This window comes from Ictalurus furcatus, chromosome 13, assembly GCF_023375685.1.
Source record: "Ictalurus furcatus strain D&B chromosome 13, Billie_1.0, whole genome shotgun sequence".
Classification (NCBI taxonomy): Eukaryota; Metazoa; Chordata; class Actinopteri; order Siluriformes; family Ictaluridae; genus Ictalurus; species Ictalurus furcatus.
In genome coordinates this window covers 4,734,445-4,753,496 of record NC_071267.1, presented here as the reverse complement: position 1 = coordinate 4,753,496, position 19,052 = coordinate 4,734,445, and the positions used below count along the sequence as shown (strand labels likewise).

Genomic DNA, 19,052 nt, shown 5'->3' with positions numbered 1-19,052 from the left:
ATATATATATATATATAATATTTGTGTGTGTGACGCCTCACAGCTTCAATCCTGAGCTCAGGTTCCAGACTGTGTGGAGTTTCACATGGTCTCCCTGTATCCATGTGGGTTTCCTCCAGGTTCTCCGGTTTCCTCCCATCTTCAAAAAAACCAAAACAAAAACCATGCTAATAGGTGGACTGGTCATGCTAAACCCTGTGATGGATCTATTCCTACGTTACGGCCAGTGTTCATGGGATAGACTCGGGATCCACTGAGCAGAATAAAACAATTTCAGAAGAAGAAGGTGAATGAAAATGACCAGAACCATGTAATTAAAATTTGGTGAAGCATCCTCTGGAACTTAACAAGATTGTAGGACACTGCTGAGAGAGATCTTTCTCTTCTTCACACAAAACTTTTTTAAAAATATGTATATCTTAAAGGACTGCACATGGACACTGTTCAATTCAGAACAAAAGTTTTAGGGGTCATTGCAAAAAAAAAAATTATTTAGTGTCCTTCGATTCGCAGTCCCACCGGGATACAGAAATTAACGCAAATTCAAGCAAACTTTGCAATATTCGTCGGAGCTTGCAATTTTCAAAATTACAGCAGATTTTCCACAGATTTACGCCAAGACGCATCATGTGACATCACAACGTGATGTTGGTTAGTTTGAGTGATTTACTGATTCTTGTGTCTGTTGTATTTTCCTGTTCACAGTCTAGTCTTATATCTCTTTTAATTTTAGTTTATTAATATTCTTAGGTTCTTGTAATTCTACACTAACGGTAGCTGGTGTAGAGATACCAAGCAATACCAACCTGATTGACACGTCCACGCCTTCTTAAAAAGTGCTCTAGTCCCATGGTCAAAGTGATGTCCATAAAGCATAGCCTGAGGATTTGTGATTTGTGGTAAATGGTAGAAACCACAACCCAACATTAACATTTTGAGTTATTTTAGTTATTAGCCTATGTGTCTGATCACATGAATTGAATGGCTTTAATCCAAACCTCAGTAAATCAAAAGCACGTCACCTTAAATATAAAATATTATTGTGCATGGTGGCAAGGTGGTGTAGGGGGAAGTCATGCTGTCTCACAGCTGCAAGGTCTCTCTGTGTCTGTGTGGGTTCCCTCCAGGTTCTTAGGTTTCCTTCCACCTCCTTAAAACATGCATGTAGATGGATGGTGTGTGTGTGTGTTGCCCTGTGCATAAAGTGCTTACTGAAGATGAATGAATTATTGTTCATGTTTAAACGTGTATTGTTGTGTTATAATGTTATAGTTGGAATAATTTCTTATCAAATAAATCTGAAGGGGTCTGTGGATTTATTTATTTATTTATTTTAATGTGTCAGTTAAAAATAAAAGAGTTTGAAGAACCCCTGCTCTAGTGTGTTTTGAGATTCCTGAATGGTTTGGCTGCTTCAGCACCCTGCATACTGCCCTACTAGACAGCATGTGCAAATACAACAGTGCTCCACTATAAGATTGCTATATATGATACGCTAATGCGCAGCTGCAGGACGCAAAACACCCCACTGGACTCTGCACACACTGCAGTACACAAGAGACAGTGAAACATATTCTGTTAGACTGCAAAAGGTATGAGGAGGAAAGAGCTGAGCTAGAGATGCAGATTGGAAAACAAAACATGACACTAGAGAACTTCCTGGGGAAAACATTTGGGGAAATGCACCGCCCCTTAATGAACTATTTAAAAAGTACTGGTATAAGTGAGAGAATTTAGTAATCTATAGTACGAATAACTAGTATATAGCTATTTATCTCTTTATTTTCTTGTATGTATGCAGTATCGTTTTGGTATTATTAGTGTTTTTTTTCTGTTTAATTTTATTATTATTATTATTATTGTTATTTATTTTTTACTGTTAATTTTTTGTATTTATTTTATTTTATTTTATTTTTTTCCTGCCAATCTACTGCCCACACTCCAGTCCAGTAGGTGGCGGTAATGCACCTTTAGTGGTTTGCCAACCGCCATTGAAAACGAAAAAGAAGAAAGAAGAAGAGGCTGCCGGACGCAGCCCTTTGTACTTGCGCGTCACGTGGCCACGCCCAGTTTCCTGAGCGGAGTCACGCCGTCGCGTGCGTTTACGTAAATCTGGCGCTCCGGTTTCCCTGGCGGAGAAGATGGCGGCTCCTGGACCGGGGGAGTATTTCAGCGTTGGGAGCCATGTCTCTTGCCTCACCTGCCTGGGCCAGCGTTTGCAAGGAGAAGTCGTGGCCTTCGACTACCAGACCAAGATGTTAACTCTGAGTATCCTTTTCACACGCTCGCGGTTTCCGGGACGCTGCCCCCCGCGGCTCGTGCGGCGGTTTGTCCGGGGCCTGCTATAGCTGTTAGCGGTTAGCGCAGCAGGCTAGTGTTCCGGCGTGTCTATGTGCGCTGTTAGCCGCACACTTTACACTTTCTGTGCTCATTCAGAACAGATTCTCCGTGTATTTCCGCTTGGTTTTATTTTTTATTTTTAACTCGTTGTTTGTTAATGTTGTTTTTAATTCCATCTCCTCAAACTTACATCTCGTCCACGGTCGTGTTTACTTTCCCGGTTTCATTGCGACTCCTGTTTGTTTTTGACATGTTAATAATCCCAGCTAGCTTAGCCGCTTTACCTCCGCTTGCTACCTCAATTAGCCAAGTTAGCGTTAGTGCATCACAGAAGCTCTCTCTCTCTCTATCTCTCACACACACACACAGCTCACACACCTTTTCTCATAAACACTCTGTCCTCTGTCCAAATGTAGTATATGTGCCGTGGTGTGTGTGTGTTTTTTATATTTCCTTTGTGTGGAATGTTTACTCCAGGCTTATTATTATTATTATTGTGTTGATTGAGCCAGCGTTAGCCGTTTAGCGAGCTGATGGTGGTGGTCTTCACCTGTCTGTATCCACTGCTGTGATTTTGTAATTGACATGCAGAGTGTTGAGTATTGTTGTGATTGATGTTACACACAGAAATAACTAGCTGGAGAGAGAGAGAGAGGTTTGTCACAGGTTCTCGACAGTGTCCGTGGCTTTAAGGTTGTGGAGGTTCCTGAAGGTCTGCTGTGTGGAGCTGGCTTTTCTGGCTTCCTCTCAGGCTTTTTTTTTAATGAATGCTGAGAAGTGTGACTTGGCAAGTTGGGTGGCTTTTGTGAGTCATTAATGAAATATGTCATACTTTATTTATGAATTGATGATGTATACTTTTTATTGACGGTCTGTCTGAGGAGAAACACACTGACACACGAGTCGTCAGTCAGACGTTTTAGTGTCAGAGCTGCTTTTCTGTAAGAAACATGACAACGAACGCAGTGGGTTTGTCTTATTGTCTTCCCACCCCACAGATAAAAATCACACATCCTTAAAAAAATGCTTTATTAGGGTGTTATGGAGTAAAAAATTTTCCTAACCTTGTCCCAAGTTTCAGTATTAGTCGCCTGTTTAAAAAAAAAAAAAAAACCGTGGTGAAAATGAAAGGAATTATTACGACGGTCCCCGTACGCGGTGTGGTGAAGGTCCCCGTACGCGGTGTGGTGAAGGTCCCCGTATCTATGTTTGCCGGCACCATGTAGACTCCCAGTTTTTTTTTTTTTCTTTTCTTTTTAAATTAAGAAGTTTGTCACCAGTGTGTGATGTGATTGCATTGTTTCCTGTTGAAGTCCATCGCAGCCTTGCGATAGCTTTCCGATCCAGCCATGAGAAGTATTTCAAGTAAATCAAGACTTTCGTAAAGGCTATCTTTAAAAAAAAGAATAAAAACCCAAGTATGAGAAATTTTAGGAAACATTTTGCTAAAACGTGTTAATTTCCCCCCTGTGTGTATGGAGAATATTTTTGAGACCGACCTTTCCATTAAATCTCTGATCCCGCTTATTTTCCGTGTTACAACGGACTCAGTCTGTTCGTAGGTTTTTTTTCGGTGGACTAGTTTATATTATAGGTTGTGTTTTATCGTAACTTATCGACAGCATCGTTTACCGTCATCATATTTAACATTAATAGTTCAGGGTTCACAGAGTTGCTGTAATAACTAGCAAAAACTTTGAAGTGTTTTCTTAAGTAGGAAGTGTGCTTCCTTTTTAAAAAAAAACAAAAAAAACCCAAACACGTACGTTAATTTCGTTGTCGGATTACGCGCGTACCGTCACTCATGCGCATTTAATTCTTTTGCACTACTTAGTTGTTCCACAAGGTGGCAACAGTGACCCAGGGCCGTTGATTCTCAAGGCAGTTGAAGAAAAAAACGGAAGAGACGGAGACAAGTGCAGGTTAGAAAGTGCCCGCGTTTGTGTAGTTCTAGCCTTTATAGCGTATGAGGATTTGTACATGGGTGCTAATCGTGGCGAGAGATTGTCCAAGCATTGTTGTCGTCCTTCACACCAGAAGACCTGCTTCACTGCTGTGTTCTGACTCTAGGCCAGGAGCGGTAGTGCAAGTTGTCGTAATGCAGCTGCCGCATGAAGCAGTCGTACGTTTGTGCTTTTCACCGGCTGCAATGCTCGAGTGAAATCGCCGTAAGTTAAAGTGCATGTGAACTGTTACTGAGATTAGCGAGCGCTTTGAAATACATTACTACGATCTTCCTCGTTGCAAAATAAGGTCAGTATTTGTCACGTTGCCATTATAAGAGAGAGTGGCTTTGAGAGAGGCGGCGCATTGAGTATAAAAATAATAAATCGAGCTAGCAGGGGAGTCTGCAGTGCTGTTTAACCAGAGATGGGTTGGTTTAGTTCTGGTCAGCAGTGCCATGTTTTTCTGTCTGTCTGTTGTGTATGGTAAAATAATGAATATGGATCACGCAGATAAAGGGTTTCCAGTGCAGCGCATCCCCTGCACAGATAAACAGAGGTTGCTATAAGATGATTTAGGGAGGGGATTGCGAAATATTTTGGGTAGGCAGCCTACATACAGGTAGAATACATCTAGAAGATTTAAAAGCTACATTACGCCACCCCGGTGTGGATTATTTTCCTACAACACTAGAGTGATGGGAAGTTCGGATCATTTTACTGACTCGGCTCTTTGAACCTCTCAGCAAAATGAACGAATCTTTTTTTCCGAGTCATTTCGTTCATTTCAGCAGAATATAATTAAAATGTTACATGTTAAATTCCCCCAACACATCTAGTACTTACGCAAATGACCACATTTGGAATAGAGAAGACGCTATAGGCTATGCAGCCAAGGCCGAATTATGAGAAACAGAAGTGATTCATTAATAGCTTAGCATTAGGTCGTCAGGATACGCAGTCTGTTTCTTCACCTCACCTCCCGATCCCAGTCGTTCGGAAACAGAATTGATTAGTTCACCGATCGAGTCTTCAGGATCGAGTCGTTCGTTCATCCCCCGACCGCCCTGTAGGCTGATACGGAAGCAGCGATGGAGAAACGTAAACAAAACATGCAACTGGACAGAGAAATCTCTTTACCTCAAGCTCACTTTGAAAAATGTTTGTTCACGGCAAGATTTTCTGCACCTGATTGATAAGCTAAAGAGAAACTAGTAATGTTGTTTAATCCCAGGTCTGTTAGAGGATCTTGATCGTATAATCCCACATGAACTCGCACATTCACAGTGTGTTACAGCATTTAACCAAGATAAAGAGAGAATTTCTTTGAGATCATCTCATACAGTGTGATTGGTAGTAATCTTAACAGACTGCTGTAATCTGACCGTTCTAGAACCGACTTGTCGTACATGATCATGTTTAGCCTTAAGTGTAGATTCATATTCTGTACGAACACTGTACATTGTGTGTGTTGCGTAGTTCCTCTCAGGGCCCAGTTTATAGTGTGTTTTCACACCTATTAGTCTGTTTGTTGAATTTGATGTTTTTGGTTTCATTTCACACTACATGTAAATTAAAGAAATGAGAAAGCAAAGCATTGGGTGTGTATGCAGGGACGCAACCATATTCCCCAAAACTCTTATTCACCGCTTGGAAATATTAAGGCTCAGGGAAAAGGGTAAACAGACCAAGCCCAACCAAGTGTGTGTAGTAAGACTAAATGCTGCGCACCCACAAGCCAGCTTGCACGCTTTTTGCGTAGCAGCTCTGTGTTTGAACATCTCTGGTTTGAGTTAGCACTGACAGTACTCTAGAAGAGCTGTCTTCTGTCCCCCACACCATATAAACCAGCAGATGAGCTAATCAGCAATCATTAGTGTGGAATGATTGACAGTTGCGCAGGTGTCTTTTGATATTAACCGACGCCCTGGAAACCCCGCCCCTTTCCCCTCATCTCTCATTAGTAACGTCTTGGCCGACGTTCTCGTGACGACTCGGTTTTCCCGTGTGTAGGAATGGCACCCTTGATTTCTGTCAATGTAACCGGAGAATATTTTGAGTTTATTAATGCATGTGTGGGCGTAGCTAACAGTAGACAAGTACATAGTTCGCGTCAATGTACCATAGTAGGAATGCTGGAATATGACTGAAAACTGAACATTTTATGCTGAAGGAGAAAACGGGACGGAAAATTTGACCAAAAGAGAAAAAGATTTAAATAGGCCTACAAAGACGTGTCAAATCTGACGCTTACTGCGTATTGAAGAAGCTTTTATCGGTCTTGTATACATTACAGCATAGTGAAAACCTTTTCTTCGCATGTCCCAGCTTGTTAGGAGGTTAGAGTCGGAGCGCAGGGTCAGCTGTGATACAGAGCAGAGAGGGTTAAGAGCCTTGCTCGAGGGCCCAACAGTGGCAGCCTGGCAGTGCTGAAGCTTGAACCCCCCGACCTTCCGATCAGAAACCCTAAATATTACTAATACGATTGGTCAGTTAAAAACTCAGCGCAGACACATTCACACGCTTTGAGCGGAACACCGCTTCGTGGTTTCCACAAGACATGAGACCTGGTTACTTTTGGTAAAAATTCCCCAGTGTCTCTGACCGTACTTTTATTGTAGTTATAAATGTGTTGTATGATTTTATTATACTTTACATGACTTCCCTTACACTTTCGTTACGTGCGAGTTTCAGGTTAACGGATCTTTTGTGTCTTTTCTCGGCATTAGAAACACGTAGAAGGTGCTCTCGGTCCTAATTGCGCATCATCCTAGAGCTGATGTTGGATAGGGAATAGTGATATTGCTTTAAGGATCTGCGCTAGTGACTGGAAGGTTGTGAGTCGGGATGCTGTAGAGAGCCACTGTGCAAGAGCCTTGATCAAAACCGTTCGCTTGCTCTGCTGTACTGAGCTGGGATTGAGTTCTGCCTCACGTTGTAAATGTTGGAAGAGAAGCATAGTTCCTCTTGGCTTCTGTCTCAAGTCTTTCTGCAGACGTAGCTGTCCAGATGAACACATTTATCATGCAGCCAGACAGCTTTTCTAGCCGTGGCCAAGTTAGCATTTGACTAAATGGATCTGTCAGCAGTGCATTCTCTTTGGGAAATGTTCAAGTCTGGGCTAATATTTGTCTCCATGTCCCCTCACGATTGCTCAGTATTCCAGATGGCCGTGATCCTCAGTATGCCGCCTTCATCTGGTTTTCCTTGTTTACAGATTTCTCACTTTACGTGTTTTGACTTAATCAGGCCCTTGTGTCTGTTGTCTAATATTTACACTGCATAGTATACAAGTTAAATAAATAAATAAATAAATAAATCTCACCAAAGCGCCACATGAACGATATTCCTAAGCGTTAGAGTTTCAGATGTTTTCTGAAGTCCAAGCTGCGTGTATTTGTTTTCCTTAACCCTCCTGACAGAATGTGCTTCCTCCAGCGGCAAGCCCAACCTCAGCGACATCATCCTGATCAACTTAGCCTACGTTTCCGACGTAGAAACCATTAACGACCGCACCGAGACCCCTCCACCTCTAGCATCTTTGAATGTCAGCAAGGTAAGTACAGAGACCTGTCCTCCATGACGTTTTTTTTTTTTTTTGTCCCATTTAGGACCAGACTCCAAATAAGCGCTTATAATAAAGGTCAAGGCAATCGATTGTGTCGAGACGAGGTGTACGCAAAGAGGTTTTAGTGTGGAGACCACATGTCCTTCGTACAGATATCTACACCCGCATGTGATTTTATACAGCCTGAAGAGATGCATAATCGTTACAGACGTCCTCCTTATTCCAACGCTATTATACAGACACGTGTTCGGAAATCTCATCCCGTCCGAGTAGAACGTTAGTGTGTGATCATGTAGCAGAATAGCATTTGTACCATTGACAAAAGGCGATGAGCATTACATTTAAACGTAGCCACATATGAAATGAGGAGCGTTGGGAGTGTTGACTGTACATCCAGCCGGCTCAGAAGACCCTGTCAGACACAAAGCAGTAAATATTAACTGAAACCATGGCATCTGCGACAGAATGTTATATTTACATGAGGTTCACATCAGATTATATGACATTCTCTCACAATAATCCTGCGTTGTTATGATTTTGTTCCTATTGGTGACTTAATATAGCATCGCTGCTTATTTTAACTCACGACTCTTTCAGAGTCGTGTGTGATCCTGTCTGCTATGGCGTGATCGATGAGAAAACTCGTAGTGGTTAAAAACAGACACTAGAGCGCCTAGAGATCGTGACCTGTCAGTTTGGTACTTTGGATTGCACAGTACGTGACCGATGGTGTACATGATAATCACAGAGCAAGCTGACGTCGGTGTGATCAGACAGGTAGAGGCAGACAGCATCACGGGTGTGATCAGAAAGGTAGAGGCAGACAGCATCACAGCTGTGATGGCACGCTGAGACATCAGCAACCCCGCACTTCATCCTCAACAAACCTGGCTTAAACAAAAGCAGCACCTTTAATAATGAAAACGCTGCTGCGTAACGATGCCTAAAATGATTCTGTGCAATATTGAAATCATGATTGCAGTTAGCATACGTTTAGCTAAACGAGGAGCGAGGTATAGTTTTGTCACTTCATTTTAAATGAATGGAAAACAGCATTTTTTTCACTTTCTGTGCAGCTACATTATACAATGGGATTTAACATGCTGTACGTGAATAAATACGTATTATTTGGCTCTGCTTGTCTTTTCTCCTGTGCGCTACAGAGATGTGTGATGAATCGCATTTTGTATCCTGATTGTATCCTCGTATCATAGTCGTGTGCATGTTGAGCAAGTCATTAGAGTATGCGCGCACACTAAGGGCGTTTTCACACCTGGCTCGTTTTGAGTGTTTGTTTCGGAAGCGGGCCCATTTTATCCCTTGCTTTGGTTTGTTTAGACATGTATGAACACGGCAATCGCGTTCAGCTTCACACCGAAGCGATCGGTCCGAGACGAACAGAACGAGGTAACGAACTCTGGAGCGGTTCGCTTGTGGTGAGAAAGTAATCTGACTCAACGAACCAACCTGTATAGCAATGCATGATGGGAACGGCGTTAAGTAAAAAAAGCGTGTTTTGTTTTGCTAATGGCTCGCAACATGAATCACGGTTTAACTCGGACCAAAGACGAGGTAAAGCGCATCGTTGAAATTTGTTCTGACGAGCATAACTTTCAAAAACGCATAAAAACATGGCTGTTTACAAGGTGTTTAGCGAGCGTCCCAATGAGATGGACTTTAATCTCTCTGTGTAACATAGAGCAATTATAATAACAGCTAAAAAGAAAGCCACACTAAGCGTGCGGAGCTGCTGTCTATCCATCCTGATGGATGACCGCCATGAGCCGAACCCCGGAACATAAACGGGCGCACTCTGACCAATGAGAGGACAGTTTACTCACATGTGACTTGCAGAAACACATTTTGGTACGCTTCGAAACGTTGCCTTGTGAAAGCGAACCGAGCCAAGGAGAAAATACAACACTAACGATTTAGGTCCCCGTGTCGGACCGAAGCACAGAGCTACAGGTCTGAAAACACCCCAAGAGGCAAACGCTAGTTATCTATTAAACTGAAAATAAACGAGCTCTGCTTGACCAAGTGCTGAGTAAACAGCGAGGAGTGACAATGTAACTGAGGAGAAACACATCTCTGTGTGTTTATTCACATCTCTGCTTTGGCGAGATTAAACAGGACGACCAGCTCAATCCAGTTTTTGTGTAAAAACGTCTAGAGCATTGGCTTAAGTAACTTTTAAATGCATTGTTTAATGATCATGGTTCTTTTTCATTTTAAATGCAGAGGGGAAAAAATGGACTTTTACGCCGTTACATTTGTCTCTGTTCTCGAAATGTGTATTTAAAAATTTTTAAAAAAAAAATTTAAAGAATATTTTAATCCCAAATGGTTGTTGATTTACTGACACTAAACCGATGTACTTTAGTCATAATGCATAAAAACCCCTCCGCCCATTTGTTCATGCAGCATGATGGGAAATTTAGTATGATGGAGTCTTCCTTGGCTGACAGTTAGTTACTGTGCTACGTTTACGTGAAGTGCATGTCTGGTACGTGATTTTCTTTTCATGACTGATGGCGATTGTTTGTGTTTTATTTTTCTCCCACAGCTTGCCAATCGGGCAAGGACGGAAAAGGAAGACAAGTTGTCCCAAGCCTATGCAATCAGCGCTGGGGTTTCAATCGAGGGCCAGCAACTATTCCAGACTATACATAAAACGTAAGACCACGCACACACGCACGCAGCCTTCTCATCAGCCATACCTACCTGCGTGCGTGCGTGCGTGTGTGTGACATGACACTATAGTGGATGTATGTTTAGTGACGTGTGTGTGTGTGTGTGTGTGTGTGTGTGTGTGTGTGTGTGTAAGCTGTGGGTGTTAAGGCTTGCTTTTAGTGTCTGGTACAATGGTTGTTTCATCTTTACATCTGCAAGGTGATCGTTATATTCAGGGTGTGTTCTGTAGATACTCATGTTCAAATTGTCAACGTTCATATTGATGTACAATACGTAAGGCGAATGAATAAATGAAAATAAAGTGTAGGTTTCAGAGTTATTTGTTGGGTCTTGTAGAGTTAATGACGTTGGAGTTCGACCACGAGCCACTGTGAGCGACCGGTACTAATATGTACTGCTTTTCTAATTAATGTCGGCATTATTACAGTGGGCAACATGATAAACTGTCACATATTCACTGATATGAAGGAAAATTCATAACAGTTAAATAGTCCCGTCACGATAATTACGTTATCGTCTTCTCGTACGATATATGGTCCTGACCTCCCGTCGTGTTTACATAAGAATGCATGTCACCATGTCATGTTCGGCGAGTAGAGACGGATACAGACGCGTGTTATTTGAGCGACAGGCAGACAAATCCAAACCGTGAATCAAAATGTATAAACAGTACACGGGCACAAAATACACAAACTAGATCAATAACTTCTAGACTAACTAAATTCTCAGCAAGACACTGAACATTAATTAGTTTGTATATTTATACCCTTGTGTCTGTGGTCAGTGCCAAGTAAAGAGAAAATGAAACCGTGTCACACGACGGAGACAGCCAATGACAGGACACCGGTGGAAACAAGACATGAACAGAAATGCACTGAAGGTTTTGCACACCGCGCCTGGTACGAGGGGGAAAGTCCTGAAATATCAATCAACACTTTAGCCATTCGTGCTGCTTCCGTGCATCTGCTCTAGTCACGTTAGACTTCGAATATTCATTCAATTTAAGATAAAACTGCTAGGGATGTGCGAGACTAGTTGATTAAATGGTACAGAAAACAATAGTCGATTACACACTAGTGGGGGAATACACAAGATTTTATCATTCAAATTAGTTATTTTAATGTTACATTTTAAAACTTTTGAAATAACAGGACGTTTTATGTATTTAAAGTCTATCTGGAGTGGAAACGAAATCTTGTTTTTATTTAACTTTTTTTTTTATATACATCACGCATGCGTTTCCTTTGGGTCAGTCGCGACGGGTTCAGAAATGACCACCCGGAAGACGAGCAAGCTCGTGCGAGTATTTCGACGTTTCCGTTTTTTTCAAAGCGATGTCATGTTAAACTGGCATATAATAATTCCACCGGAGCCATGCGTGACCGTATTCAGCTCAGGCACGTAGGTGTTGGAATGGGAGAGACTAGACGAAACAAGCAGGTGCCCACGTCGCCGTTCACTTGTGCTCGCTGCCGCTGTGATCCTGGATTAAAAAATAACCGAGCTTATCTAAGAGATGAAAACAAGAGACATGCTGCCACTCGGTTTTGTTGAGGGGAAAAGGCTCCCGAAAAAATGTACGGACTTCGTCGAGCCTGAATACACAATACCAGGGCGGAAAATGATCGCGTCAAGGTCGGAGCTGGCGCATCAGAACATGCTCGCGAATATGAAGGAGACTATGGAGAAGACAGAGTATGTAGCAATAACAACGGATTGTTGGACATTTAATTTGATTTGACTGTTTGATTCATAGATTAAGCATTTCAAATGAATCATACACACACACACACACAGTTTTTTTTTTTTTTGGACTGTCTTCTGGGTGTTTCTTACTTCTAGACTAGTCGATTAAGTTTATTCCAAAACTTCTGATTAAACGTCAGTCAAATTAGTCGTAGCGCACATCCTTAAAAAAATAATCATTCAAAACTGTATGCATTCAAATGTAAGATGTGTAGCGAGTATTTTAATTAAAACATTCTGCTGAAAAAATGATGCAAGATCTAACGCACTAAAATGTTTTTGAAGAAGAAAAATCTAGAAAGAATAGTTCTTCCATAATGTCGGGGATCGACCCGCTTAAGCTGCGTGAGCTGAACAGCGGTAAACTCAATATATAAATATATAAATCCAGTATATAGATTTCAAATGTATCCCGAATGAGCAAGCCAGAGGTGACGGTGGTGAAGAAAAACTCCCTGAGACGATAGGAGGAAGGAACCAGACTCGAAAAGGAACTCCTCCTCAGCCTGGTGACACGGGATAGTGCGATTATAAATAAATAAATCCCTTCTACAATTGTGCTAATACTACATGCTCAAGTAGTGCGATTGTGTAAGCGGGAACATTCGTTAGTTTTTACGTGAAGTCTGTTTTGTTGAACTGAAGCTGAAGCGCTTTACTAGCGGGTTAATTAACTCACCCAAACACATCCTATACACATGAGATCAATCAGACTCGGAACTCGACGTTAACACTAGTCCAAGACGAGTGAATTTTTTGGACTGGCAAGTGAGAGAGAAATTTACTTGCCCTACTGGACAAGTAGCCTGAAAATGTCAACAACAAAGTAATAATAATAATAATAATAATAATAATAATAATCGCTTGTGATATAACCTTTGTGATACAGTCCGTTATAAGCAAGTTCATGTTCTGCTGCTGAAAATAATCTAGAGCGCCTAGGCTAACGCGTACAGCGTAAACCAAGAAAGTGTAGCTTTAAACAGGCAGTTGCTTAAAAACAAGCTTGACCAATCAGAATTCGATTAGACTTTACCTCAGACAACAGCAGCGAAGCGCGTCGTTTCCATTTCCGAAAAAGCAATGTTCCTCAAGCCTCCGCGACCCGGTCATGTGCCTGGTAAAGCATCAAACTCAACAAAAAAGACGACCATGGAATCGAACACAGATTATGAAAATACAGTGCCCTCCACTAATATTGGCACCCTTAGTAAATATGAGCAAAGAAGAAAAATTGTGTGTATTGTTTAACCTTTTGATCTTTTGTTAAAAAAATTCACCAAAATATTCTGCTCTCATGGATATCAAACAATTGCAAACACAATACAGGTTTATCAAAAATATATATCTTTGATAAATGTATGTGCCACAATTATTGGCAACCTATGAATTCATATGAGAAATATATTTGAAGTATATTCCCATTGATATTTAATATTTTTTTTAGTACACCTGGGTGACTAGGAACAGGAAATTGTTCAACCATGACTTCCTGTTTCACAGGGGTATAAATATGAGGTAACACATCAGGCCAAATTCTCTTAGTCATTCATAACAATGGGTATAACAAAGACCAAGGAATGTAGCTGTGATGTGCGGCAAAAGGTTGTTGAGCTTCACAAAATGGGGCGTGTCTATAAGAAAATAGCACACGCATTGAAAATGTCCATTTCCACCATCAGGACAATAATTAAGAAGTTCCAGTCGACTGGAAATGTTATGAATCAACCTGGAATTGGACGTGTGTCTATATCGTCTCAACACACTGTGAAGAGGACGGTTCGAGTGGACAAAAAATCTCCAAGGATCACAGCTGGAGAATTGCAGAAGTTAGTTGCGTCTTGGGGTCAGAAAGTCTCCAAAACTACAATCCGAAGTCACCTACAGGGGTGGCTGTGGCTCAGGTGGTAGAGTGGGTTGTCCACTAATCGTAGGGTTGGCGGTTCGAAGTGTCCGTGGGCAAGACACTAAACCCCAAGTTGCTCCCGATGGCAAGTTAGTTCCTTGCATATCAGCTCTGCTACCATTGGTGTGTGAGTGTGTGTGTGTGTGTGTGTGAATGGGTGAATGAGAGACAGTGTAAAGCGATTGGATAAAAGCGCTATATAAGTGTAGACCATTTACAAGTCACCTACATCACCACAAGTTGTTTGGAAGGGTTTAAAAAAAGAAAGCCTCTACTCTCATCCAAAAACAAACTCGAGCGTCTTCAGTTTGCCAGACGCTACTGGAACTTCACATGGGATCGGGTTCTATGGTCAGATGAAACCAAAATAGAGATTTTTGGTAATAAACACCAGAGGTGGTTTTGGAGCACACAGAGAGGTAGCCATATGGAAAAGTACCTCATGCTCACGGTTGAATATGGAGGTGGATCTTTAATGTTTTGGGGCTGTTTTTCTGCTAGAGGATCTGGACATTTTGTTAGGATACATGGCATCATGGACTCTATCAAATATCAACAGATATTAAATGAAAACCTGACTGCCTCTGCCAGAAAGATTCAAATGGGCCGTGGTTGGATCTTCCAGAAGGACAATGATCCAAAACATAATCAAAATCAACACAAAAATGGTTTACTGACCACAAAATCAAGGTCCTGCCATGGCCATCCCAGTCCCCTGACCTGAACCCCATAGAAAACCTGTGGGATGAACTGAAGAGGAGAGTCCACCAGCGTGGACCTCGAAATGTGAAGGATCTGGAGAGATTCTGTATGGAGGAACGCTCTCAGATCCCTCGCCATGTATTCTCCAACCTCATCAGGTGTTATAGGAGAAGACTCAGAGCTGTTATCTTGGCAAAGGGAGGTAGCACAATGTATTGACTAGAAGGGTGCCAATAATTATGGAACACATTCAACAAATTTTTTTTTATATAAACCTGTGTTGTGTTTGCAATTGTTTGATATCCATGAGAGCAGAGTATATTTGTGATTTTTTTTAACAAAAGATGAAAAGATTAAACAATAAAAACAATTTTTCACAGCCTTCTTTGCTCATATTTACCAAGGGTGCCAATATTAGTGGAGGGCACTGTAAAAGGGACAAGAAATTTATCCCTACCTGGAGAGATGAATTCGACAGGTCATGGACACAGCTCTGTACACTTGCTGTAATGTTAGCATACGCACTGTAGCTACGTGGCTACCCAGCGTAAGTGTTCTTTACTGCCGCAGAGAATCGAGTTTATTGCATATGTTCTATTAACATTTACACAAGATAAACTTAACTTAATATTACACCCTGCTTCTGCACAAAATGACGTGAATGCACACGTGAACGTGAACGTAATGCGCCAGGTAGAACGGTAAGTCATGTCGTGAATACGCTCTTTCTGTAACAACGCACTAAAACACGCACAACGAATAACCGAAGCATAAAGAGTTCACAGTGTTGTATTACAGAAGTGAACTCACTGTGATGATGTTATTTCAGGAGATCAGGTTTTCAAGGGCAACAAGGGCAGTTCTCATGTGTTTTTGTTTAAGTTAATATATAAAATGTGTGACAACTAAAATGCTAAGGGGCGCACGGTGGCTTAGTGGTTCGCACGTTCGCCTCACACCTCCTCCTCGGGGGTTCGATTCCCACCGTGGCCCTGTGTGTGTGGAGTTTGCATGTTCTCCCCATGCTGTGGGGGTTTCCTCTGGGTACTCCGGTTTCCTCCCCCAGTCCAAAGACATGCATGGTAGGCTGATTGGCGTGTCTAAAGTGTCCGCAGTGTATGAATGGGTGTGTGTATGTGATTGTGCCCTGCGATGGACTGGCACCCTGTCCAGGGTGTACCCCACCTTGTGCCCGATGCTCCCTGGGATAGGCTCCAGGTTCCCCGTGACCCTGAAAAGGATAAAGCGGTATAGAAGATGGATGGATGGAACTCGTTTCTGAACCCTCTTTCTCTCTTTCAGCATTAAAGACTGCAAATGGCAGGAGAAGAACATTATTGTGATGGACGACGTCGTAATCTCGCCACCCTATCAGGTGGAAAACTGCAAAGGCAAAGAGGGAAGTGCTTTAAGTCATATACGCAAAATTGTAAGTTTCTCTTTCATCCTCCCTAACAGTGTATTATTCAGTTAAAGACTATTTCTTGCATGTTTCCATCAAGTTGATGCTGGTATTATATACTTAATTGACCCTCACATTTGCACATAGGGTGAACATAAGCGCGATGAACACAATAGCACGATGGTTCTCAAACTAGGGGTCACAACCCATATCGGGTCTTGAAAGAAACTCACAACCTCCTCGTTTGCTTCATTCAGTTAACTGACAGATATTTATTAGAAATGTCCAAGACGGATTTTTGCGTGTTAATTTGACTCGAAATCATATCCAGACGAGCCGAATTAATACAGAAAAAAAAAACGAATCTGCTTCCACTGAACAAACTAGCCCCGTGTGTCATATCGTGTACTTGTGTACTATTCCTGGTACACTTAGTTGTCGAATTTTAAAAACCTCTCGACGTCGCATTCGAACCTCCGGAAAGCGTTCTAACCTTCTGGATTTTCTAGATTAGTTAATACTTTCGAACGTAAGGTCAGAGTTTTTCGATTTGAGAGCCGGATCACGACAACGATCACGCCGACAGCGGGAAGTTTCAAGAGATGAAAGTGTGACCTGTGAACGGTATCGCTAAACGTCTTACGCATCGACTTGGAAACCTGACGGACAGGGACGTTTTCGCTCTGACGTGCCGTCTAGCGGTTTCGCTTTCAAAGCATGCGGACGCACACGAGATATGCAGCGGGTGTGCGAGCAGTGCCGCTCGTGCACCGGAGTTTAGGCATTGCACTGCTTTGTTCAAGTGTGTTCATCGTCGACCGTGTTTCCCGCTGTACAATACGCATCTTACGAACGTAAATGATTCAAAGGTCACGGGTCAGGCACCCATTTTCTATCGATGTCATCGACGAGCATGAATATTATACTCATACTTATTAAGGTTAAGAGATCTTCAACCTGAAACACCTTTCAGTCCTTACATTGCAAATAATGAGTTGTCTTAATGATGACACAGATTAGCACCTACACCAGGGAGTTCTCAAACTAGGGGTCACGACCCATGTGGGGCACCTGATAGAGAGAAAACTGGGTTCATGAGCGGAACTCACAATCTCCTCTTCCGTTTCGTTCGTTTCATTTATGAATGAATATTAGAAATATCGAAGAGTTTGGAGCAAAAGCGGATTATGCTTCGTGCGCGTCATGACGAGCCGGGCTTTCTAGATAGAAACGTCGCGTTGTGTTTGTGATCACGCCAATGTCGATTTTGCAATCGCATTAAAAGTATTTTTAAGAATACAAATCTGATTGGTCAGAAGGTGTTGATATATTTCTAGAACAGCAGCTCTGATGGTAGTTCCTGCTTCCAATTATAAAACAAACATTGTGTTAACAGTAAGCTTCGGTTGCTAAGCAACATCACAGGCAAATATTAGGGCATTGTGTGGACAGAACATAATGTGTTTTAAAAACTGGTCCACTAATACTGAATCATAATGGTGTGGTCACAGGTGTACGTATATCAAGGATTTGACAATGGCGTGAAGCGTGGCTTAGCCAATCAGATTTGAGAACCGAAGCTATCCATTTTATAAAGGAAAACAATCTACTTTGGGGCAGCCGTTCATTATTTTCTTGTAACAGCACACCTGGTGTGTGTTATGTCAGTTTTCGGTTACACGTTGTGCACAGAATTAAAATGACGTTTGCTTTGGATCACGTGACAGACCGTCGTTGTCGTCTCTCTTCGCCGCAGGTCGAGAAACATTTTAGAGACGTGGAAACACAGAAGTCGATGCAGCGTTCACAAGCACAGCAAACACAGAAGGAGTCGTCGTTATCATCCTGAGGTGACAGGAGGCGGGCACGGATTGGCCAGAGAGGGCACAGTGGGCATCAGCGCCCCGAAAGCTGAGCGAGAACGGCACTCCCCCCCCCCCCCTCTCTCTCTCTCTCTCTCGCTCTCTCACTCTCTGTCTCTCTCTTCTCCTCCTCCACCCATTCAGTGTCACAGTCAGAAGGTGGGAGGGGGGAGGGGGGGCGTGTCACCAAGTGGCCCTGGGTCTGCCAGATCATTTAAAAAAAACAAGCCAGAAAAACATGGGGAAAAAATCAGATAAAATGTGAGGGTGGAAAGACTTAATTCTAAATTAGAATTCTTTATAAAGATAATTTAAAATACCAACTATTAAGCAAGGCATAGTTTTCCTAACTAACTCAGCATCTCTCTCTCTCTCTCTCTCTCTCTCTCTCCCCCATCTTTATCTGTGCCCTCCTCTTCCTACTTCCCTCCATTCATTTTCATCCCCCCCTTCGTCTTCGATTCCATTTTCTCATCAAAAAAAGGAAAAAAATCCAAGCAGTCGGAAAAGCGTGTCAGCTTTGTTTCCTTCCTCTCCCAATTTTCCTTTTTTGCTGTCTTCATGTTCTACATGTGTCTATTTTCTGTATTTTAAAACAAGATGTGACTTGAAATGCCACAGTTTGAAAAGGACATTTTCTAAAATAAAAGTAACAAAAATTCTGACTGTAATGTTGTAAATTTTTGTCACTTTTTTTAAAAAAAAAAAAACAAAACGCGTCAGAGAACAGAAACGAAGCGTGATGATGCCTGCCGAAGGAAGGTTCGGAAGTTGTGTATCCTCACTGTGGTGTGTGTGTATGTGTGTGTGTAAGCTACATGATCACACAGGATTTACACCACTCTTAGTGCTGAGACATGTTGAAATTTAGTAAACGTTAATAAACACA

General features: G+C 42.0%; 1 protein-coding gene across 1 annotated transcript; it reads left to right on the top strand.

The window, feature by feature from the left end:
- Positions 1-1,585: 1,585 nt before the first annotated feature.
- lsm12b (LSM12 homolog b) lies at positions 1,586-18,825 on the top strand. The gene is made up of 5 exons (XM_053639482.1): positions 1,586-2,268; positions 7,706-7,839; positions 10,418-10,527; positions 16,202-16,328; positions 18,058-18,825. Exons 1-5 carry the CDS (start codon positions 2,142-2,144, stop codon positions 18,148-18,150), a joined length of 591 nt encoding a protein of 196 aa, XP_053495457.1. The 5' UTR covers positions 1,586-2,141; the 3' UTR covers positions 18,151-18,825.
- The last annotated feature ends 227 nt before the right edge of the window (positions 18,826-19,052 follow it).

What these genes read in the sequence shown, in the direction of transcription:
- lsm12b (XM_053639482.1), top strand. Translation starts at nt 2,142, where the DNA reads ATGGCGGCTCCTGGACCGGGGGAGTATTTCAGCGTTGGGAGCCATGTC. An exon ending in CATCTTTGAATGTCAGCAAG is followed by an intron (nt 7,840 to 10,417) that starts GTAAGTACAGAG and finishes TTTCTCCCACAG; the next exon opens with CTTGCCAATCGGGCAAGGAC. An exon ending in TTCCAGACTATACATAAAAC is followed by an intron (nt 10,528 to 16,201) that starts GTAAGACCACGC and finishes TCTCTCTTTCAG; the next exon opens with CATTAAAGACTGCAAATGGC.